Source organism: Mchenga conophoros, linkage group LG5 (genome assembly GCF_057382185.1).
Source record: "Mchenga conophoros isolate Kocher_MC1m ecotype Shallow Benthic linkage group LG5, M_conophoros_male_GT1.1, whole genome shotgun sequence".
Taxonomy (NCBI): Eukaryota; Metazoa; Chordata; class Actinopteri; order Cichliformes; family Cichlidae; genus Mchenga; species Mchenga conophoros.
The window spans coordinates 19,973,914-19,997,923 of NC_140530.1; the positions used below are offsets into that span (position 1 = coordinate 19,973,914).

The window sequence follows — 24,010 nt, forward strand, 5'->3', positions numbered from 1 at the left end:
TTCACTGAAATGTGCAGGTATTTGTTCAAGCACCGCTCTTTTCCAAGGCAACAATCTGATTATTTCCTTTTTCATCCATTGGATTGTAGATTTGCTGCTGTGCTTGAGATCATTGTCCTGCTGCTTGTCCCAATTTCAGCTACGTTTTAACCGTCAGACAGCTGGCCTTAAATTTGAGTTCATGGTCGTCGCAGTGACTGCGAGGTGTTCATGTGGCTGCAAAAGAAGCCCAAATCATCATCCCTCCACCACCATGCTTGACAGTTTATATGAGTTGCTTGTGTTGATATGTTGTATTTGCTTTTTTCCCAAACGTGACACTGTTCTAGAAATCTCGAGGTTTGTTCAGACGTTTGCAAAGCTAAGCCAGGCTGCCATGATCATTTTAAAAAGAAGAGGCTTCCACCTGACAGCCATGCTTATTCAGTCTTTTTCTAATTTAAACATGCTAACTGAAGCCTCTGAACTCTAACATGTAGGGCTTTGATTTTTTGCATTTTCTCTCAACATCATGTCTTCACACCGACGAATGCTCCAGACTAACAAACTACCAAAACGTCTGCTATTATAAAAGGTGCTCGCACTTGCAGACGATCAGTTTATCAAGTGAATTTGATTAGCAGCACCTGGCTGCTACTTATTCTCTTAACTCCTGTGAAAGCAGCAAAGGTGTTCTTAGTCTTCACAGGGCTGCAAAGGAAAATATTTCCTTTTCACGCAAGTGTACAAGATAGCAGGTAACCACAGACATCAAGTGACTTTTTTTTTTAAAGGGCGTCAGAGAAGTGCACAGAAGTGTCCTTTGGCTAGAAAATATTATGTCTGAATGTCAAAGTACCTGCAGAGTGCGTTTTTTGTACGTCCTTGTTCACCTCGCTGACTTCCTGTTTAACACGAGGTTGTCTGGTGGTCTCCATGCGGCCGCGGACCTGCGCTATTAGCCGGGAAAAGTCACTACTGTGCTGCTTCCCTGTGGGCAAAATAGCATATCGCTATAGGGTCAAACACATCAAGAGGATAGAATGATTATGACGTTATGTGATAGTCACTGATTTCTAATAGCGGTTCAAGAGTCTAACCTTGAATTCAATGTTTAGATTAAATGCAGTCATAAATTAAAGTTATTCGAATTAAATGGTTGCTAATTAAAATGACTGTAACGCACAGTTGACCACTTGGAGCTGCAGTTTAAACTCACGTCTCAGAAAGTGTTACTGCAGAACATTTTTTCAACCTGCTGTTATTTTACCAAATGGGAATGTTTTCTGAATAACCAGCTACCAACTGTATTAACACTAAAAGAAATTGGTGTCACAGAAAGAAAAGGCTGCGAGCTCCCGGCGGATACGGTGTGTGCATGTGTATACGCCGCTTTCACCTTCTTGCCTGCTCAGGCACCACTGCCCATGCCGGCAGAGTGAGTCATCCACATCCTCCTCTGATAAATCGGGAGGTTATCACAGCAGCGCAGCTATTTATAGAGCACACCTCTTGTGAGTCACATCCATTTTTCAAACACTTTTAAAGTTAGCTCTTAAGAGTTATTTCCAACAAGCTTTTCATCTAGTTCAACTATGTCAACATGACTTGAGAACAATGTCCTGCGATTTTGGTGAACTGGCCTCTGCCCCGAGGATAAAAACACAGAGCTCATCTAGATTTTCTTGCTTCTGTGTATCCGAGTGATTACCTCCGAGGTCACATGGGGGAAAAAAAAAGTCTCAGACATACAAATCAACAGACAAGTGGCCCTATGAATTATAATAAAATACTGGAGATTATTTACACAGACAAAAACCTATGTCACCACGTGCTGCTAAAAATCAGACAACTGTTGTCCATGTTTCTGCTTCTTTTTTAACTTGTTGATGAAGGTATGTGAGGCTAGCTTATAGACTAAAGTAACACTTGCGTTATGGCTGGGCGACACTTCATATGCAAAACTGCAATCCTCTTTCTGAGAAACAAAAGCATGTTATATTAGAGATACTGAATATCAGTAACCTATGCCGGTTTTCACAGGGACAGTCGACCTATCCACAGTATTACCAAGCAACAATTACTCAACCAGACAAAAATGTCATGCAGTCTTTATGATGGACTGCCTCTCAGTAAGTCCTCTTACAGTGGATTTCCCAAGTGAACTAGTGACCTATAAGAATTGATCACCGAGAAGCCTGATGGAGGCTTTGAAAACTGTCATAACAGGCTGTCAATAACATCTATCCAGCTAATTTTAAACTTTTATTTCTTTTGTAGCCAAAAAATATATAATATGCACTCTAATTCTGAACACCCAATACCCAATTTCCTTCGGGGTCAACCTTCAGGATCAATAAAGTTTTATTAAATTGAATACGTCTCTATTCCTTCATTTAAAAAAAACTCTGTATAGAGTTAATAGAGAAGCTCTCCTAAATTATTTCAAGCGTTCTCATTGTACCTGACATAAATCAGTTGGGTGATGAGCCCAAATTTGAGATTTTGGGTTCAAACTGACATTAATATACAACAACGACTGTCTACAGCCATCTACCCACCCATTTACAATTTTCCTGGAAAAATATAAAGAAATGAGAGGTGGCTTAAGACTTTCACAATACTGTATGTGTGTTGTATTTCATGGGAGCCATACATTTCAGTCTTTCTTTCCAAAGACAGCAGTGACCAAAAATGAACACCGTTCAGTTACTGGCCAAAATAAACATAGTCAACAGGACTCTGGCTTTTTTTCTCCATCACCAAAGTTTATTGTCACTACATGTGTCGTTCTTCACAAGTGTTGATTTCAACGAAACATTTCCTAGGACTGCGTTGCTGTATGCGTGTAAAACATGCAACGTTTCAGCACATAAAAGTGTCAGGATGAAAAAAGAAAAACTTACTGTAATTTGAATGCATGTCTTCGATCTCTTTCTCAGACTGATTCTTTGAGAAAACCATGACCTGGAAAAAGATTAATTGGAGAGACATTTGTTCATATTGACAATGAATCAAGAAAAACAAATATTGAAATTTTGCAATATTTGTAAAGAAACTGAGCTAACCTGTCTTTTTTTAAGCCAGCACCCGTGCAACAAAAGTACTGTTTTTTTATTACAAATAACTCATTTTCATAAGACTGTGAAATTTTAAATTGTAAGAACTTGTCAGAATTATTGTTTCTCAAAAAAAAAAGATTAGAAATACAGTAAAATAAACCTTGCTGATAATATATAAACGCTACTGAAAATGCTGCAACGTACATTTGAGAAAAAACAAAAACAAAATTTAAGCTCTCACTAAGCAGTTAATACATACTGGCTTGGCCTTCCCCTGCAACTGGTTTCTCATCTTCTCATTGGCCTCGACCTCTTTGGCAATTTCCTCAGCTGTTGACAGACGAAAGATGAATCTTTATTTGGCTTGAGGTGACAAATATTGTCCCTTATATGAAATGTACCATTTGACCCATGAGGTGGCAAAACAAAACTGAGGTTTTCAAGAAAAGTAAAAAAAAAAATCAAGACAAAAACCAAACTAGTGAAGTCAAATATCACCAACTTCATTCTATGTTTAAGTCTCATGGGGAAAAAATGTTAAAGCTTTGTACCACAGCAAAGGCATTTCACGATAGAGTTACAAAAAAAAAACCAAACAAACAACAAAAAAAAACTGCCTGTTCCCAAACAAGCAGAGTGTTTGTTAAAGCGAATGCAAAACGGTTCAGTCTGATTTTGTTGAATTAACATTCAGTCTGGGGACCATCTGCTGGACTTTGAAAACGAATGCTGTCCCGTTCTCGTCTTATACACGACTCCAGCTGCTCAACAGTCCCGGGTCTTTGTCGTATTTCTTGTTTCACGATTTGTTAAATGTTTCAACTGGTGAAAGTTCAGGACTGTGAAATATGCAAAAGCTTCACTGAAATAAATGTCGTCTGGATGGGAGAATGCTTGTTTAAAAGTCCGGATGCACTGGATGGTCCCTCTTCTCTTTAGTCCAGAGGACCCTGTGTGGAATTTCAAATTCCCAATAGTACGAGGATAGAACAGTTTTCCACTTTTGCTCCGTCTATTTTAAATGGCAGAGAAACGAAAGCTGTATGTTCTTTTTGATACCCAATCATGTTACCATCTGTTTCCATTTAACCTCATTAGTTATAAAATGTTGATTGAGTTCTTTTTTTTTCTTTAATGTTGGGGTATACTTTTCCAGCCTTTTGGTGCCTCCATACCAACTTTTGAGACATGTTACTGACATAACATTCAAAATGAACTAATATTTTTTTTATGAAATGTTAACGATTTTGCAGTTTAAGCATTTAATGTTTCCTAGATTGCGAATAAGATATGGGTTTATGAGATTTTGCAAAACATTGCATTAGTTTTTATTCACATTTTACAAAAAAAAAATCTCAATTTTGGGGGGATTCTACTGTGTTTCTAAATATTTGAGTGTCATTTTCTGGTTAGAGCATTTAAGTCCATGCAAGCCTCTGTCTGGTATAATGAAGAGTGCAGGCACAGGTTCAGGGGCTGCCACACTCCCTCCTGTCATTTGTTCTATAACTAATAAGGGCAACAAGTACACAACTGAGAGCTATTACATGACTGTTCCTCTGTTTTGTAAACAACACTGCATCTGGCCCCCTTTATGATGTGTGATTTTTCATTCCACATTCAAGTGTGGCTATTTGAATAGACTACAAACACTTCTGATTTTCAAGTTGAGGTTGGACAATATCCTATACAGTCCACTTCTTTTGTTGTGTAACAAAACACTGTGATATCACAGTAGTTTAGAGTTCTTGTTTTGTTTTTTCATTTTAATAAAAAAAAACAGAGCAAATCCTCTCACCTGATTTCGGGTTTAGAGAGTCACACTGGGCATTGTATAAGTAGACAAAATCTTGGTGTCTTTTGATCAGCTGGTCTCGAGATCCCTGCAATGGCAGATGGCATTCCTTCAGCCTCCTCTTGAGCTCCTGCACTGAAAGCAGGTTGTATACCAACTTCGGCATTGGACGCCTCTTCTGGCTAAGAGAGCGGAAACAAACAGATTCACTGTATATTTTCAGTAACCAACAGATATGACATTTTAATGCTTGAGGTGCATCTCTGTGCTAAGCTACAACAAAAATCTACAAAAATCTAGAAAGAAATGCTCTTGAACACAAGCAGAATTTTTATTGTCATAACGGAAAAGGTTCCAAATTAGGTATAAAATTAATATCTTTACACACTAAAAGAAAAGCAAGTGCTTGCAGACCTGTTCCCCACTTTGAAGTAGAGCTGGGCGATATGAGATTTTTTCATATCACGATATGTTTTTTTCATTTCAGGCGATAACGATATCTATCACGATATAAGCCAAATAACTATATTTGTAAGATTTAAATGTGCCGTTGCTCACAAGTAAAATGTGAAATAATCAGCAGCTTGTTTTTATTTAAATATTTATTTCCCATAATAAGTTCAACAGGGTAGATGTACTTAAGGAACATGAGACTTTTTCAGATAAATAAAGGCAAATATTACAAACTACACAAAAGGCAGCCGCTAAAGCGTTTAAGTTTCAAAATAGAACAAACGAAATAGACTAAATTGTCAATTCCACTTAGAAACAAAATATTAATTCTAAAAATAAATCTTAGTTTGTTTTACAGAAGAACAGACAAAACTGACTAACTTTTGTCAATATCAAATAAACTGAGAACTAAAAGGAAATTCTCAATCTCTCCTTGTTGTATAGCTGAGCTTTTCAAACAGTTTTAACAGTTACTTTAGTCTGACAAAAGCCGAATGACGAATTAGCGCTTCCAGTCAGAGACTGAGGCTACGTCCACACGTACACGGGTATTTTTGAAAACGGAGATTTTCCGTTTTCGTTTTAAAAAATAATCTCGTCCACACATAAAGGCAGAAATGAAGGAAAACGCTGCTATGAACATGCCAAAGCAGCAGGTGGCGCTAGATTCCTAACCGTGCAGAAATGTTGGCCAATCAGAAGTCTAGAAGCCTCGGTGGGAAAAAGTAAACAAAGCTGGGGCATAGAAGCAGAACCGAGTCGTATGTGTGGAGGGACAGTAAACACTGCAGAGAGTAGAATTAACAGTAACAGTCTTGTAGAAATTCATTTCACCGAAACAATAACGTGGCGCAGTGTGACGCATGCACCAGTTTATTGTATTTCCAGACTTGCTTTCGGCACAATTTACAGTGCACGCTACTCTGTTTTTTGTCAGACTTGAAATAGCCGAAATACCTTCACACTACGGAACTTCTATGGCTCTTCCGTTCGACAATCTCTCCGGCGTTGGAACCATCATCTGTTTTCTCTTCGGTCACGCTCGGTTGATTTTTCTAGTCGGCACACTCATTTCCTCCATTACCCGCTGGCTGCTTCCCAAACAAACACACGTGCGGCTTGGCACTTGTGCTGTATGTAACAAGTCACGCGACGTGACGCTGCGGCTGTGATTGGTTCGGCTCTGCGCTACTGAATTTGGATTGGCTGACCTTTTTTTTTTTTTTTTTTTTAAGAGGACAAGAGTGGCGAGGTCTATCGCGATAGCTTAATTTCTCTATCGAGTAAAAGTTATATCGCGATACATATCGTTATCGTTCTATCGCCCAGCTCTACTTTGAAGCAACCATTTCAGAGCCGATGAGCTCAAAGGGTCGCATTAATTTTGGTCGTCCCAAGTCTCCAACCACTGGTTCCCCTAATGTGATTGTAGCTTTAGTTATTCACAAGTTAAGCCCTGTGACATCAAACTACAACAAGACAGATTTTCAAAAGAGTTCAAGAAACTCATGACTGTTGCTACTCTCCCTAAGAATGGGAGCGAGCCCAGGGGTTACAATGAAACACTATATCTGTATTTGTGAAAATCTTTGTTCGTGTTTCTGTTACAACAAAAAATAAAAAATGAATAACAATGGGGTTCAAGAAGAATACCACAAAGGAAACTCTCTCTCTCAAAAAACAAAAATCAAAACAAGCACTTCTCATGTTAAAAAGAAAGCCTGGATGTTCCACAACACATCACTGAAAAATCTTTTAAACCTCTCTAAAGGCACAAAAGTTCCCCAGCATGCTTGGAGGTAAACAAGAAACTGCACAATAGCCACAAACTCTCATATCAGCCTTAAAGCACTGGAACAAGTATTACAGTTTAAGGCTACTTGCAACCTTTGAACAAACAATAGATGCAAAATTGTATCAAATTTTAGAGGAAAAGAGCAGGGCAGGAGTCCAGGACCTAAAGCTCAGCAGATGTTCAGTAATGGAACAAGACAACAAGCAAAAGCACATAAATCAGCAACGGACTGGCTGAATAATAATAATGATAAGAGATCATTCGTGTATGGAAATCCTGACCGTAACTTAGTCGAGATGCTGTTCATCAATATAAAAACTGATAAGCTGAAACTGTTTTCCAGGAGAAGAGATAAGATACCACAAGAAACATTTGACAGAAGTTGTTGCGTATAAAGGAAACATTATTTTGGAGTTATGAAATTCAAGAGTGCATAGACTCTTTTTGTTGCCTGAACTGTGAGTAATTGTGAAATCAATACAGACATGACCTGTTCATGAGAGTTATTCATTTAAGTCATATTGTGTCTGGCTATAATCGGCTTATCCAGACCAAACCTACAATATTTTTCCCAACATTTCTGTTTTTGGTAATTGTACGGCATTTTGTATCACAAACTGTATTAAATGTTATTAATAAAGCAGGAAAAACTGCTGGGAGGACATAAGGTCATCGCTTGACTGAAACCCAACTGTTGTGTTTAGTTTTCTTTGTCTTCTACTTTTATTTATTCTTTTTTTTTTTTTTTTTTACTGCATCCATGTACAAGAAAACTTTAATCTCATTATAGAAAAGACATTTAGCCACAAGCTAATTTCCATCTGCTGTCCCTAGGCAGGTATACACAAGATTAAATAAAAATGCCACGTAAACATAACTCCACGTGGTACCTGTTAATTTGAAGCATAAGGGGTATTTTTAGTTTAAAACAAAATCACAAGTAATTAAAAAACAAAACATCTCAGCATGTTAGGCTAACATACACATGTTAATGACAGTTGAAATAATGTTTAATAGTTTAAAAATAATTTTACAGCTAATCTGATTCATATCTGTCTTTTAGTCTGTCTGATCCACTGATAAGTTTGGAGATAACGGCAGTGGCTATCATTTCTAATGGCTGTTTGTTGTCTTTGCTATCTTGGATGTCCGAGACCTCCAACATCTTAGGTTGTCACACTGGTGTTCGTTCACCTTCGGAAATTACTGATCTTGAGTGACCTCTCTTTGCTACAATTTCCTTAACTTGAGGAGACTTCTGACTCTTCCTACGTACGACCCTTTTATTTGTATCCTACCTCCCAAAAGAGCATTAAAGCTTGACAAGACATCAGTACAGTCTTCATTTAAGTGATCAGTAAAGTGGATACTTTACCTCCTCAAGCTTTCCTTCTTGTCGCCACTGGTAAGACACGTGTCCAGATGTTTGTTGATAAAATGCTGGGAAACACTTACAGAACACACAGGGCACTCCACTGCAAAAAAGACACACAAAATAATGTTGATAGTTTTCGTGCTATGACTCTATAATATATTTCCATGTAATTTAGTGCATGCATCCAACCAGCTGCAGTTATGCAATTCATTCATAATTCAAATTAAGCACATGAAGACCTGAACCGAAATGACACATCTGTATGTTTTGTTATCAATATGTTATATTCACTGGAGGTGAATTTTAATTGTGACCCAGTTAAACTAATAGTGACAATTAAAGCAACAGGTCATGAAAAACACTGACAGTAAACTGTACTCTATGCTGTCTTTTTTGTAGATGGTACAAAGTTGGTATGAAGATGGAATTCAGTCAATGTATCTCACTGTGCACCAGTCACACACTGTTCTGTACTTTAGATCCATCACAGTACAGCAAACTAACCTGTTTATCCTGCACTAACCTGCAGAGGATTTCCATGCAGCCTTTAAATAAGGTAGTTAGTCTGCCTCAGTTTGAGTTGCAGCACGTTTCACAATATCAAAAAACATAACGTCACATGTACAGACCTAATATCTGGTTTAAAAACATGTAGGGCCACTTAGATGCTGAAGTACCGCAACCACAACTTATGGACACCTGCAGTCGTTCAGGTGTCAAAAATAAAAAAAATAAAAAAGCCCCCCCAAAATCCACCCAATCCCCCAAACAAACATAATAAACCCACCATCCCGCTTTTAACCCCTGACTTTGGCACATGTCGTCTCTTCTTATGTTTGAAGGCTCGCAGTGACATGAAATATTAACTCCCCTCAAATGTGTTACAGCAAAAGTAACAAGCCTGTTTTGAAAATAAGGAGTAGAGAGTATGGATATTTGTTTACAAATGTAGGCAGTAAAAGTTAAAAAAAGGAGTCAGGGGGAAAAAAAACTACTCAAGCTACTCAAGTACTTAAGTACAGTAAGGAAGTATTTGTACTTAGTTACTTCCCACCTCTGAAATAGGATGACAAAAATGAAAAAAGAATGGGGAAAAAAAAATCAGTGTTTGCCTACTGACTGCAGTTTTTTTTCCCACATTTGGTTATAAATTACAAGTAGTTGCAGTGACCAGTTGCCCAGTTTGAATCTGCAACACCAACAACTTCTTGCAATCTTTCTGGGTGCAAGGTGATTGTTCTCATTTATAAACACAGAGTGCAGTCAAACACTCTGCAATCAGTCTGAGTCAGACAGTGCTGAAGAGCACAGCTTCTTCCAAGACAGGAAGCTGACTCAACTGGTTGCTTCATGTTAGTATTCCTATATAAAAATAAGGCTGCCAAGTGGCTATACTGGGTTTGTTTTTCCAGTTAATCCACCTCCTGCAGCAACTACAAATCTATTTGTGGAGGAATTTCAGTATTAAATCTATGAGGCTGTTCCAACTAACAGATTTGTGATTTTTCCCAGTTTATCGCAATTAATCCCATTTATCATAAACAGTTAGCATGCAATTCCCAATTTGAGTCAATCACAAGCTAATAGCAGATTGATGCCATCTTATTGCCCTTTCATTGCCATCTAAATGCTTTAAAAGCCACTTTTACCCATTTTTAAAGCAATAATTTCAAGGGCAACAGCCACAGTATGTTTACAGTTAAACTGGATTTACCTTTGATTATGGGCTTAATGTCTTTTGAAGGTGTTAAAGAATGTGCCATCCCATTTTCAGCGCTAATACTTGGAAAGGCCGTGAGTGACGTCGAACCCTGAGTAGAAGCATCGTCCATATCTATGGGTTCTTCTTTCACAACCACTGAAAGCTCAGCTTTTCCTGAATGTAGGTCAGTATCATTGTGGATTCCTGCAGTCCATCTTTTCCCCTCCTGAACGCACTCAGAGATGGAACCATTGCACTGGGTTTCTTTGCTGGAAGGTGTTTTAGGCTTCTTTTGGAAAAATTGGCTCAGCACAGAGTTGTTACACCTCTGGCCCCTCTCCTTCGGAGTTTTGCATTTAACGGCTGAAGCGGGAGTCTTCGGAGATATTGGAGGAGAGTCAAATTGTGCTTTTAACAACTGTTGCCTGGAAAAAGAGAAAAGAAACAGGGCACATATGAATGAAAAAGAAAATACAACACAGTTACATGCTCTTTTATTACATTCAGTTTGAAAAAAGAAAAAAACGACAACATAGGAAGTGTGAATAAATGTTGTTGGCATTGAAGTGAGCCCTGTGATGTTCTCTTCACCTGCTTAATCATCTCGCTCCTTTTCTACTGAGCCAGAAAAAGGAGACACTTTGGCTGCAGCCTCAGAAATGTGGAAAGCAAACAAATTGCAGCTGGGCTGTTACTTGACAATAAAATGGAACCAATGAGGTGTGCGATGTTCCACTTTCCATATTTAAGAACTTATTTGTGCTTTCTGTCTACATTAGGAGGAGGTTCATGCACGTGCACGCACAGATGCAAGCACACGCCAAGTTAGCTTTGCACACATGTGATGTGGAAACACGTTCTACTCCTCCCAACCTTAAACAAATATGCTCTCCCGATAACATTCATCAGTAACGCTGCATACACATAGACAAAAATGAATAGAAAATGTCCAATGAACAAACCCACCATCTTTGTGCTAATGGCATTTTTCCCCATGTGTGATGCACTTAAACCACCTGGCTATCGAGTTATGTCCAAAGCTCTTTTCATGAATTTTAATACAGAGCCTCACAATTAACACACCTAAGCTTACCAACGCAGAGATGTGGTCAGGGCAGTTACCCCCTGCACTCATGGTCTCGCAGTGTCCCAGAGACTTATGGCATTACAATAAAACCACCTCTCTCCATTCTTATTAGTTAATATTATTAATAAAATTTGATCTAGTTGGAGAAACTAAAAGTTTCCTAAAATGTTAGGACAGACATGGAGCAATTTAAACAGAGTTATAGATTTCATTTACTGACCAATATATTAAATAAATGTAAAAGATTTATATGTGTTGTATTTACAACCATCCAAAATAATTATTCCAGTGCACTAACATCATTCAGTTGATTAGCCCAGTACCATACTGTTGTATACGAATTCGTCTTTGTTTGTTTTTTTTTAATCAATGAGCAGATAGGAATTTATAGTAAATAAATAATTTTTAAAAAAAATTACTATGAGGTAAATGAAATGAATGAACTGGTCCTATTATATGAACCAAATTCTCTAGCTTCTCTTCAAAAGCTGTGCTTCAGCTTTGATCTCTGATTAGGTGGAAAAGGATGAATTTAGTTATTATGAGGGAATGAAGCTAAAGTTTGGGCATTTTATTTACAATCCCACTGATCTGTAAGATCAATACAACCTACTTAAATTCTCAACACTTACTGAATTTAAATAGCTGCACCATTGATTTTCTTTACAATGTGAGAGCTAAAGTTTTATAATTAGAACTGGGTTTTAAAGGGCGGGTATAGCTTCTACAGCACTTTTTAAAGCTGGGTGTTAGAGACCTTAAACCATAGATACAGAGCAGGAGATCAGAGGAATTCCACACAAAGCCTTTGGACCAGATTTTATAAAGTCGCCGTCGCTGTTACTCGGGGACAATACACACGGTAATTGTGCCAAGACTTTAAAAAAGCAGCCCTGCAGCAGTCAGAATCATTTCATTAATAGGATTTTGTGTGTGGACATCAGTAGACCTCAGGGAACGTAAAGAAAAACTAATGAATGGTGTAAGAAAAAAAATGCATTTTTACAATAGGAGGGCTCTATAGCAGAAAAGTCTGGGTGCTAAAACACCATCGACACATTGTGAAATGAAACCTAAAGCAAATGAGACCCTGAACATCAGAACAGCTCATATCTTATACCCAGAAAGTTTCAAAACTGCAAAAACTGTTATTAGTGTCAGTATTTTAGAGTATTTTTATTTTGTAAGAAGCTGTGATACAACAAAATACACAACCCGCATCTAAATGATGTGGGTTGTGTATGAAACACAATTTCATAATGCGATGGTTCAGCCTCACAAATGGTCTCTCAACACTAAATCCAAACCATGTTGCATTTATAATAGAAAAGGGCATGTTATGATTGTGATCAAACATATTTTGTTAGCAATTTATCTCTTATCCTAATGTGCAAATACACAAATGAGACAAGAGGCTGCAAGGTAACTGGTTACTGTACCAGTGTAAATATGCAGCACTGAGATTACAGCTAATGGTGTGCTAGAGGGGGAAAAGGCCTCTAATAGAAGTAAATTAGAGCCATCAGATAACAGCAACCCAAAGCACTGATTTCACAGTGATAAATCCGAATGAAGGAAGTTACCCCCAAACACATGCTGGACCAGAGAATCTACCAACCGCATAAGCAGATGTTTAAATAATTATTCCCTAAATGCTTTGCAATGCTGTCATTTCAAAGCAAATAATCCAGTTGAAACAAGTCTATCTTTACACAAAACAACATTTTGACAGAGTCAAAACCAACAAATCCAATTTCTCAGATGCTCAGTGTTAGACAACAGGAAATTAAAAAGAGAAGGAAAAGGCTGCTGCCTAATCCACTCATTCGTAACTGTGATGACAATCAGAAGGGCTACAGTTTGAAGGGAGACCTTTCAGACTGTTGATAACAGAGATGTGATTGATGGAAGGGACAAACATTGTGGTAGACTGACTGATAACAGCATTCAGCATTGGCATCAGCCCAGATATTGGAGAAACAATTCTAATGACTTTAGGCAGAGGGAGCGGGGGGGAGAGCTCTATTTAGGCTCGCAGGCTTATTTTCAACTAATCTTTAGGAGTTGCTACAAGATTCCCCAAAATATGGATCATCAAAATGATCTGTTAATAGATGATCTATAATACAAAGGAACATATATATCCTTTGAGAGATGTTTTCTGTTCTACATTTGGATTATTATTTCTTTAGAAAAGAATGACAGGATGGCGTCACTCTCAGTGAACAAGAGTTTATGAACTCCGGCCAGAAGCGTTTTCTCAAAATGTTCCCTACTTTCACGCAAACTAGAAATGTTGCTGTCTGGAGCCCCACTCTTACACTATTCCCGGGATGGAGATTGTAATGCGTTACTACCTCAGTGACACATATGGACTATAGATATGAAATGTTCCAGAAGGAGTCAACCTCAGCCACCATCCCTAAAAAAAGTGGTTTAGGAGGATTAGTATTAATCGGTAAACCTGGACCAGATCTTTTTTTTAAGGTTTGTGAATACAGAGTTGCTGGCGGGGAGGTTCTGACGTGTGCATTTTAACAGAAGAAATGGAAACGAAAGCAAAAGAGAAAAGCATTTCACAGATGTAGTTTTTGCTGGTATGAATGTGACGAGTTTGGCAGATGACAAACTTGAATCTTTTTCAAGTACAGAGAAGGGGTGAGGGGGCATTGTTCTATGCTTTTTGGGACAATTTACTCTCTGTCCATTTGTCCCCTAGAGGGAAGTTTCACTGCAAATCAATACAAAGTCAGTCTGAGGGGCTTTGCTTTTATCCTCGTCATTACAGGATAACAATATCCCATCCACAGGCTTAAATGGTTGAAACATAATCATATGCTAAATGACTAAATTACATTTTGCAAATATCTAACCAGCCAATGACCCGGGAGCAAATCAATGCAATTAGGCATGTATTCATGGGCAAGATGACCTGCTGAAGTTCAAACTGAGCATAAGAATGGGGAAGAAATGTTACTGCAGTGATGTTAGGCGTGACAAGATGGTTGGTGCCCAATGGGATGGCCTCAGTATTTTAGAAACTGCTGATTTACTGGGATTTTCCCACACAGTCATCTCTGGTTTATGGAGAACGTACCAAAAAAGAAAAAGGAGAAAATATCCAGTGAGCAGCAGCTCTCTGGGCAAAAGTGCCTTGTTGACGTCAGAGGTCAGATAAGGGGTTGATAGAAAGGCAACAGTAACTCAAATAACCTCTCATTACTAATAGAAAACTGGAAAATTGTTGCCTGTTACTAGCCTGGTCTGATGAGTCTTAATTTCTGCTGTGAGATGTGGATGGCAGGGTCATAATTTAGATTGAACAACATGAAAGCACGGATCAATCCTGCACTGTGTCAACGGTTCATGTTACTGGTTTTGTGATGCCATGGCAGATATTTTCTTGACACACTTGGTACTAATTAAGCCTCAAGGCAATTAAGCCTGTCGTATAAACTTCAAAATCCTACGTCACCACATTCTCGAGTTATGTCGACACCGACGACAATAACCATTAGCCTTTTATTACTGAGGAGTGAAAATGTAAGCTTCTCCAGAGCTATGTACAATAATAATAATAATAATAATAATAATAATAATAATACAGTTAAACCCTTTTTACATAAGTTTAGCATCACCAGGGGAGCTTGTGTGATTTATAACCCCTGTGCCAACCTGAAGGAATAAATAATTAAGAGTTTGGAGTGACCTGTTGTACCATGACATTGTAAATAATTTACAATAATTACACCTCCCTATAAACAACTGTTCCACAACAGAAACACAGACCAACAGCCTGTGACTGCAAGCATGTGGCCAGTGTTATTAACTACAGAACAATCTGTTTTTACAATCTATTTTAAGGGAAAGGTTTTCACTTGTGTGAACTGTGTCACTAGAGCAGAAGATTGAGGATAACATGCAACCTAAATTGTACCTTGAAATTTCCAATAGCCCAGCTCTGGACTCTGCACCTCATCTCTGCGTCCTGTTGTAATGAAAACGTATCAGCCCCAGAGCTACACAGCACACAGGTAAGTGCAATGCAGTGAGAACTCTGAGTGACCTCAGCTGATGAAAACAAAATCCCCATTTGATTTACAGAAAATCTGTGAATAAGAAGCAGATTACTAGGAGGCAATCAGGCTGTTTTTTCAATACTGTACAGAAGAAAAAGTGAAATAGTTTTCTTAGTGGGCATAATGTAATCTTGCCAATAACAATGGGATCCCCTGAAATCCCTGCAGTGATCTTTTTTTTTACCCCTTCGGGTCTTACAATCATGAAATACAAATTGAAGAGATGCTCAGAGCACCTGTGCTCATGGTAAAGAGGTTTACGTGGATTGCAGAGGAAATCTGATTTGCCATTTTGATTACTCATTTAGCCTGCCTCTGCAGGATGAAGAATTTTTTAAAAACCACTTTGGCTAGCTGCAGCAAAATGGATTATATTAAATCATTGTGTCCCAACAAGTCTGATGTGCAAAATGCCAGAAAGAAATATTTCATTAATGATGCTTAGATGAGAAGCTTACTCACAGTCCACTTTATTAGGCACAACTATTCGCTAACAGATATGTGATCAGCCAATCACCAGGCAGCAACTCAATGTCTGACCAGATATACATCAAGAGCAACCGCTAAGTGACACTGAACATGGCACGGTTGTTTGCGTCAGGTCTGAAAAATTCCAGAAACTGCTGATCTTCTGGGAGTTTCCCACAAAAACATCTCTAGGGTTTCCAGAGAATGTTTGAGAAAGAGAAAATATCCAGCGAGAGACTGTTTTCTTTTTGAACTGTGTACATCTGTGATGTATTAACTGAATGACAATAAAGGAAATTAGAATGCTGTTGGTTGTTGATGCTAGAGGTCAGAGGAGAATAGGTCAGCCAAGAACAGGAACCTGAGGATTCACACAAGCTCACTAAAATTGAACCACAGAAGACTGGAAAAACATCACCTAGTCTCACGAGTCTCGCTTTTTGCTGCAACATTCAGATGGTAGGGTCAGAATTTGGTATAAACAACATGAAAGCATCGATCCACTTTGTCTTGTGTCAACAGTTCAGGCTGCTGCTGCTGGTGGTGGTGGTGTAATGATGTGGGGAAATATTTTCTTGGAACACTTCTGGCCCCCTGACCATCATTTAATCTCCACAGGATACCCGAGTATTGTCGTTTATTGTGCCCCTTGACGACCACAGTATGCTAGTTTATTTATAAAGCACCTTTCATAGATAGGCAGTCATAAAGCACTGCACAATAAAATAAAAGTGCAGTTAATGGCAATAGATGCAGAACAAAGTAAAACATGTAGTTTGAAAACATCTCAACAGAAAGTCAAGTTAAACAAAAAGGTATTTAGCTGCTTCTTAAAATAGTCCACAGTCAGAAGTTGGAGTGGGAGGCTGATCCAAAGCCTTGGTGCCACAGACTGAAGGCTCTGTCCCCCCTAGTCTTTCATCCTGTACGAGGAACCGCTAACAAATTCTGAGATCCTGTGATCGAAGACCACAAGCAGCAGTGTGTTTAGTAACAAGCTGGGATAAATAGTCTGGAGTCTGGCTGTTAAGTGCTCAGTCTGTGAGTACAAAACTTTTAAATCGAGTCCTGCAATTTAATGGGAGCCAACCTAAAAAGTAATGTGAGCCTCCTTACAAGAATGTGTAAGGAGTCTGGCTGTGACATTCTATATAGCTTGGAGGAGTCAAAAAGATGATTTATCTAAGACCACGGCGTACTTATCTTCTGGTGGCTGCTTCCAGCATGATAATGCACCAACTCACAAAGCTCAGATCATCTCAAACTGGTTTCTTGAATATGACAATGAATTCACTGTACTCAAATGACCTCCACAGTCACCACATCTCAATCCAAGAGAGCACCTTTTGGATGTGCAGCTGACAAATCAGCAGCAAGTGTGTGATTCATATCAGTACGGACAAAAATGTTCGTAGCACCTCGCTGAATCAGTGCCATGAAGACTTAAGGCAGTTCTGAAGGTAAACTGGGGTTAAACCCGATAATGTATAACTACTGAAGTGGCCGGTAAGTATATAGTTTGCATACACACTTATTCTATATGTGTACCAAATCATGCAATACAGCTGCAAGTATTTTTTTTTCTGTCCTTTAACTTAATATTGTAATATTGTTGTGGACCCCACTAGTGGTGATTCAGTGTGCACTAAGATCTAAATGCATAAAAAGCTCTTCTTCATTTCAGATACAAGACAGTTCACTTGCTACTTGTCATGAGCTGTACATTACCTTGCAGATTGAAAGTTTGTGACCAAGTCATCCAACAGACGGTTGTTCCTCAGGTCTGCTTCTGTCATTTGCTAAAAGAAAAAGAAGCAAGATATGAAGAAATTCTGCCTGTAGGGTCCAAAATCCAGTGATATTTACAATTAAAGTTGAGCAAGACAATGTTTAAGTGATGTTCTTCAGTGAATTACTTAAATAATTTAACCAATATTTACTGATATCGATTAAGTCTCTTTAGGTGATGTCCTTAATTATTATGTAATTCCATTACAAGTCATGGTCATACTTACTGTATTGCAAACTGGACACTGGAGCTTGTAAGAAAGAAATTTCCGGATGCACAAAGAACAAACTGCAAAATAAAATGCAAACACAAAGCTGTGTCAGCCTGTTGACATTTTATCACATCGCTATTTGACGTGTGTGACAGTTTTTAATTTAGCAAATTGTGAAATTTGAAGAGTGACAGAGAGAGGGTGAAGTTTTAGGAGAAGATGAGAAAAATAATATTATGTCTGCAGCTCTACAGTAAACCATTTTAAATCGTTAAAAACAAAACAGTAGAAATTTAATGTGTGCCTGTTAATGTTGCGTTATGGTAGACGATCAAAAATAATTTATGTAAATATATTTCGTGATCTGCCTCTGCAATGTGTGGGATATAGTTCATAAACCAGACAAAGGACAGCTGATTGCTCGTTTCAAACAACCACTCAGTGTTCTTCCTTTTATTTGCATAAACTTCTTTTATGACTGCATCTGCACTGCTATTACTTTTTTTTTATCATCAACAATTTTTTTTTGCACTGCTATTACTTACAATTGTGTGAGCATTTTGTCATCATTGAAATATTGAGAAAGTCGAAGCAAATAGGACACCGAAGCAGCGCATCGACATTCTGTAAATGGGAGAGAGGAAAAAAAAAAGAGCTGAAAATCAACAAGTACCTGCAATAATAACAACAACAACAATGTATTTTACCTACTAAAAGTATGGCTGGCTCAAAGCATCTGTGCATGAACCTTTGCACTTTTAATCATACATTATTTTAGGATGAAAATATCCAAAAGTTGATTGTGTTCATCTGGACGTAGCATTTTGTGGAAGAAATGTTTCGTCACTCATCCAAGTGACTTCTTCAGTCTGAGCTGATTGCAGGTTTCCACAATCTTATAAACAGTACATTTGCATAATGACTGAAACCAGCCCACTGAAGGAACAATGGGCTTTGATCAGTGAAACCCACTGTGCTGTTGATCAATGGTCATGAGAATTTGCATAATTAAGACTAAGGAACTGACCTCCCAGCCCATTGTTCTTTTAGTGAACAGAATCGACTTCTGGAGATTTACTTACCTGGATGATTGAGAATGCGTCAAGACATAGGATGAAAATACAAAAGTTGACAGATGAAGATGTTACTCACTGAATGATAAATAAATGGTAAATGGCCTGCATTTGTATAGCGCTTTTCTAGTCCCTAAGGACCCCAAAGCGCTTCACACTACATTCAGTCATTCACCCATTCACACACACATTCACACACTGGCGATGGCAAGCTACATTGTAGCCACAGTTGCCCTGGGGCGCACTGACAGAGGCGAGGCTGCCGGACACTGGCGCCACCGGGCCCTCTGACCACCACCAGTAAATGTAGTACGCTAGAGTTGGTGAATGTCCTCGTTTATCAAAGGATTGCCCATACATTTCCATACAAAGGATATCATTTCCTAAAACCAGTCTATCCAACTAAATAACAGGAAACTATCTAACCCTCCTGTCTCAAGCTGAATGTTCTCTTGTAAGAATGTTCAAGGTTCCACAAATTTTTTTTAATGTGATGTTTGCATAGCATTCAAGAATACAAGTTGTCCTTTCTTTTCTGACCGCAGACAATACTGTGCACACATTCTGAGTCATCCCTCATGTCTTTATTTTTTGCTTCCATGGAGCCAAGCTTTCGTGTAATTAAAAAAAAAAAAAAGGGCTGGTCACTGACAGCTTTTTCTCTCATTTTCAGCACCCTCCTTGTACCTGACCATTTTCAGAGGAATGTTTTACTTTTCTTCTTGATTTTTAAGCCACTTAATACTGACCTATAAATAAACCAAGCATAAAAACCCCACATAATTCAAGGGATAAAACAGTGTTGTTTCTGCAAATTGACAGATAAATTACCACAGAACCAAATTTAAATTGCATATTTAGCCACAATGTTAGCAGCTGGCTGAATAAGGTCAAAATTTGCTCCCATTTCTTAAGCTGAATCTATGAAAAATTATAATTATAATTTTATACAGCACTGTTCTACTGTAAATGCCTTCTATCCAACATTCACACACCAATGGTTACATCGGCGATCAACTTGGGGTTAGTATCTTGCCCATGCAGACTATAAGAGACAGGGATCAAACTACCAACCTTCTGATTATTAGACGACGTCCTAAACTACAACCCACAACAAAACAGTATGTTTGCACCAACTACTCACTTTCCAAAGCACTATTAGGACAGTGAACAAGTAGAGGTCAAAATTAGAAAGTCTCAGCGGTAGTCAAATTAGATCGACTTATGTCATTGTTGCACTGTATTTACAAGGTTAGCAAACGTTTCATCACTAACTGTAAGCACGTCAGATACTCAAGTGAGTTATAAAGATTGAACGAATGTGATGTAAGGGGGTTTTCAGTTAGCTGGGGGCTAACAGCCAGCATGTCAACAAAACATTTGAAATCAAACATAGCTACAACCTACTTTCAGACATGCGAGACTAGGTGGTAGATCCGCTTCCGTCTCGAAGGCCATTTTCTCCGAAATAACGCGCAGATTCTTGACAAAGTTAGCCTCAGCACTTTTTTTTATTCGGCGCTCAGCTGTGAGAGTCCCGCTCACAGAACGGGATACGTCTGACGTCATTTGACAACTTCCGCTGAGCCACAAATATGTAAAGACTGTAGCTGTGCTCGTCACTCGGTCAGAGTCCGGGTTACATTGTTTCAGTTTTATTTAAGAGGCTGTCTTTATTGTTTGGACTTAAAGGCATAGCAGTACTTGTGCTGCCTCGTATCTTTCTACGGGTGCAGATTCAAGAATATCAGATTTGATATACCTGCATTTTATACACAATGTTTTACTGCTTGACGAATCATAGAAAATAGCAACAAAATAACAAAACAAGGCTTTTTTTCAGTTAAAGTTTGACAGTGGTAACAACTTTTTCCAGAATAATTACAATATATGATGGACAGCAGCTTTTGTCTGTCTCTTTTCCTGATGTACTTTGTTATATGATTTTATATATAACTTCCCGTTTCTACTGAGTTTAATACGTTAATATCAAGCTACAGTATAATTTAGCATACTAATAATATACAATACACATGTACTAACAATTTTAACCAGCTTTAGTTATTCGGTTTATCAGGACTTTGCAGGACTAAGATGCAAAAATCCAGCCCTTTCAGTTGTACTCATCGAAGCAGCAGAGCCAGGGCCAGATGCAAATCCAGCATATCCCCATTCTAGCAACCTCTTAGCAATTCCAGCCCCTGCAGACACCAACCCCCGAGCCCTCGTCTCGTTTCCACCTCCCAACCCCAGAGCCAGGATCTGGTCTTCACCAGCAGGAACAGCTTTATTCTGGGCAATCAATTGCTGTCTTCTTTCTCTCCTTGGCCATCTCTCTTCAACCGACAGAAGTGGTGGGGGAGGATGGTGTGTTCTGGGAGCAGGCCGTGCATAGGGGGGTCTTAGCTGATGGCACTGAGAGACACGTGCAGCAGGCCCCCCTTATAAAACAAAAATGATGCTCACCGGTATATTATGTAAAATACTGGATGTTTCACCTCACATTGAATGAGAGGTGAATCACCTCCTCAAACCTTAAAGAAGTCCAGTCACTTTCATTCTAAGCTCCTTAAACTACCATGACCTGGATCACAGAGAACCTACACACACATTGTGTAATGCTCACTCACTTTCACATTCAGTAGATTGTTAGACTCTCCGTATCAGGAAATGGTATGTGTGTTGCTGTTGTACTTAACAGTCCTGTGATAGCCACTTTGACTATAATGACTATATGTATATATCAATGAGGCTGTGCTGCACATCTGTTGCTATTATGCAATAACATAAAATACCTCTTAGTAATATACAGCACATTTGATGTGTAATTTGTGACATGAACAAAGTTACCACTGGAATAAATCAGTTTAATTTATATTATGGATTAAATATGAAATACATGAGAAATTTTATACAAAAAAAAAAAATCCGTGGACACTGAAAGATCCAAAAGTCATAAAGATTGTGTTTTTCTGGCTCCAGTGGAGGGAGCTAATAGGGAAGACAGCCACTGCTAACTCCAACCAGGGAATCTGAGAGTGGAAAATGACTATTACAAAATAAATGACCTTCTTGTGGTGGATGTAAAAGGACAGGCTCTTCTTTTGTGGTGTCCACACCATGACAGCCTCGTGTTTTTAGATGACACTAACACAAGTGATTCTGGATGACAAGTGTAGCATGAAAAAAATGGTACAACCAGTTCTTAGCTTGACTCATGCTTTATTATAATAGTTATTCATGCCTTTGGCAGTTGTTTTCAGGACATTGATGGGAAAGAAATAAGTTAATCAATCTTGTTCTTACAGTGGAGAATGCTCGGCAGATTTTTCAGAGGCCTTAAATGCAGACAATGAAAACCATCTCCCTTATTGAACTTTAGACTAGTAAGTGCTTACCAGAGATCCACAATAACCCATGTAATGTACAGTGTAAACCCAAAGAAGTTAGCAGAACTTCAATAAATTAAGGCAATCGATTGCCCTAAGGTTATTAAGTTTATGAACTTAAAAGTTGAAGCTTATAAGAACTCCAACATTTGAATTACGTTTGACTAAAAGTAAAATGTTTAATAATTATATTCACAAATATTTATTAAATACAACTTAAAGTCTTGATTTATGTCTCTAATGTCATGTTCCTGGGTCTGTTGACCCGCGTTTTAAGTTTTAGTTTATTTGGATGTTGTTTATGTTTAAGTTCATTAGATTAGTTCATTTGGTTATTAGACTCCTTGTGTTTTCTTCCCCTGTATTTAAGTTTCCCTCACCCTTTGTGTTTCATGCTGCGTGTCTTATGTTATCAAGCTTGTATTGTCATGTCTGCGTCTCATGTTTCCTGTTTTATTTTGAAGGAGTGATGTGTTCTTTGCTCATTGTATTTAGTTTGACTTCCCCTGTCCTGTCATTAGCCTCATGTCAGTCAGCTGTTCCCCCATGTGTTCCCACTTCCCCTAATCACCTCCTGTGTATTTAAGTCCTCTGGTTTCAGTGTGTTATTGTCAGATCGTCTGTGTTGTTTCTAGGCCAAGTGGTCATGTCAAGTTTTCTTATATCAGGTCCATGTTCCTGTTGTAGGTTTTTATTTAATTTAGCTCACCCAGTTTAGTTTATTGTTAGCCTTGCCTTTTGCCTGCAGTTAATTTGCCAGCCTTAATCAACGGCTCGTGTTTGGTTATTCAAGTCATGTTTTGTTTCGTCTGCATTTGGGTCCACCTTTCACTCTACACACAGTCGACCCCGCTGATTGTGACATCTAATGTGAATAATGTGGCATAACTTAAAAGAAATGAGTACAAGTCATTTTTTGAGTTATGAAAACTGCGTATTTATTGTTCACTTTCATTATCTTTTTTTAATTAAACAATAGTCAAACATCAACATTGAAAACTCAAAAACAAATCACACAAAACTATTTCTATAGTAAACTATATTTAAGAAATATTAAAATAAATCATTTTAAAAAGACTTTTAAGTGCTAAAGACATGGCGTGTACTTTTGAATATCTGAGTAACAGATTTGATTCATTACACTGTAAACTGTTGAAACTCTAAAATGTACATATACCACTGTCCTGGTTCTGTGATTTGTTAATACCTGCTTGGTTAACCTTCATATTCAAAACAGTGACTATTAGAATTCTATTGTAGTCCAGTGATTGCAACAAAACAATGAAAATAACTCCACCAAAAAACAAAACAAGACACTATGCTTGGATACAGTGATCTGCACACTTAAGTCTCTAAGTTGGGGAACAGTTTACCAGCTTCCAGACTACTGTACTCTGATTGAATACAGTGTTATTCAGTCCCTTGGTAATAATTGTAGTGGTAGATATAGTGTAAAGATCACTCCAATCATTATGAAGAAGTTCATCAGCAGTTCTTGGGAGACCTCCATAAAGTTGTAACAGACTAGGTCGTTGTCATGGATTACTATAACAAAAAAGAGGTGGCTCAACAGGCTTGTCCTGAATGAATGTAAGCTCGTGATCGAAAATTAATCAACTATTTCACAAGATGATTTTGTGACAAATCATCTCTCCAATTCATGATCACTAGCAGTGACCCAGATGATTCTGCAAATCGTCATAATATTTTTATGTCTTTAAGCGTCACCCAGAAACTTTTGGTGTGTAGGAGT

General features: G+C 38.2%; 1 protein-coding gene across 3 annotated transcripts in view; it reads right to left on the reverse strand.

Annotated features, from left to right (window-relative positions):
* rad18 (RAD18 E3 ubiquitin protein ligase) overlaps positions 1–20,437 on the reverse strand; it is a 44,527-nt gene extending 24,090 nt beyond the window's left edge. For 2 of the 3 annotated variants that reach the window (XR_014892463.1, XM_085273996.1), the window contains exons 1-10: positions 20,276–20,424; positions 18,341–18,419; positions 17,811–17,872; positions 17,524–17,594; positions 10,174–10,586; positions 8,460–8,559; positions 4,840–5,018; positions 3,301–3,371; positions 2,886–2,946; positions 839–970 (exon numbers count right to left, since the gene is read on the reverse strand). Coding sequence is in view for 2 of the 3 variants with exons in the window: in XM_085273996.1 (XP_085130122.1) it covers positions 839–970; positions 2,886–2,946; positions 3,301–3,371; positions 4,840–5,018; positions 8,460–8,559; positions 10,174–10,586; positions 17,524–17,594; positions 17,811–17,872; positions 18,341–18,419; positions 20,276–20,326 (1,219 nt within the window). In the remaining variant the exon portion in view is untranslated. Of the gene's footprint in view, positions 1–838; positions 971–2,885; positions 2,947–3,300; positions 3,372–4,839; positions 5,019–8,459; positions 8,560–10,173; positions 10,587–17,523; positions 17,595–17,810; positions 17,873–18,340; positions 18,420–20,275 lie in introns of all 3 variants that reach the window. The other variant, XM_085273995.1, reaches the window with a different exon arrangement.
* Between the last annotated feature and the right edge of the window lie 3,573 nt (positions 20,438–24,010).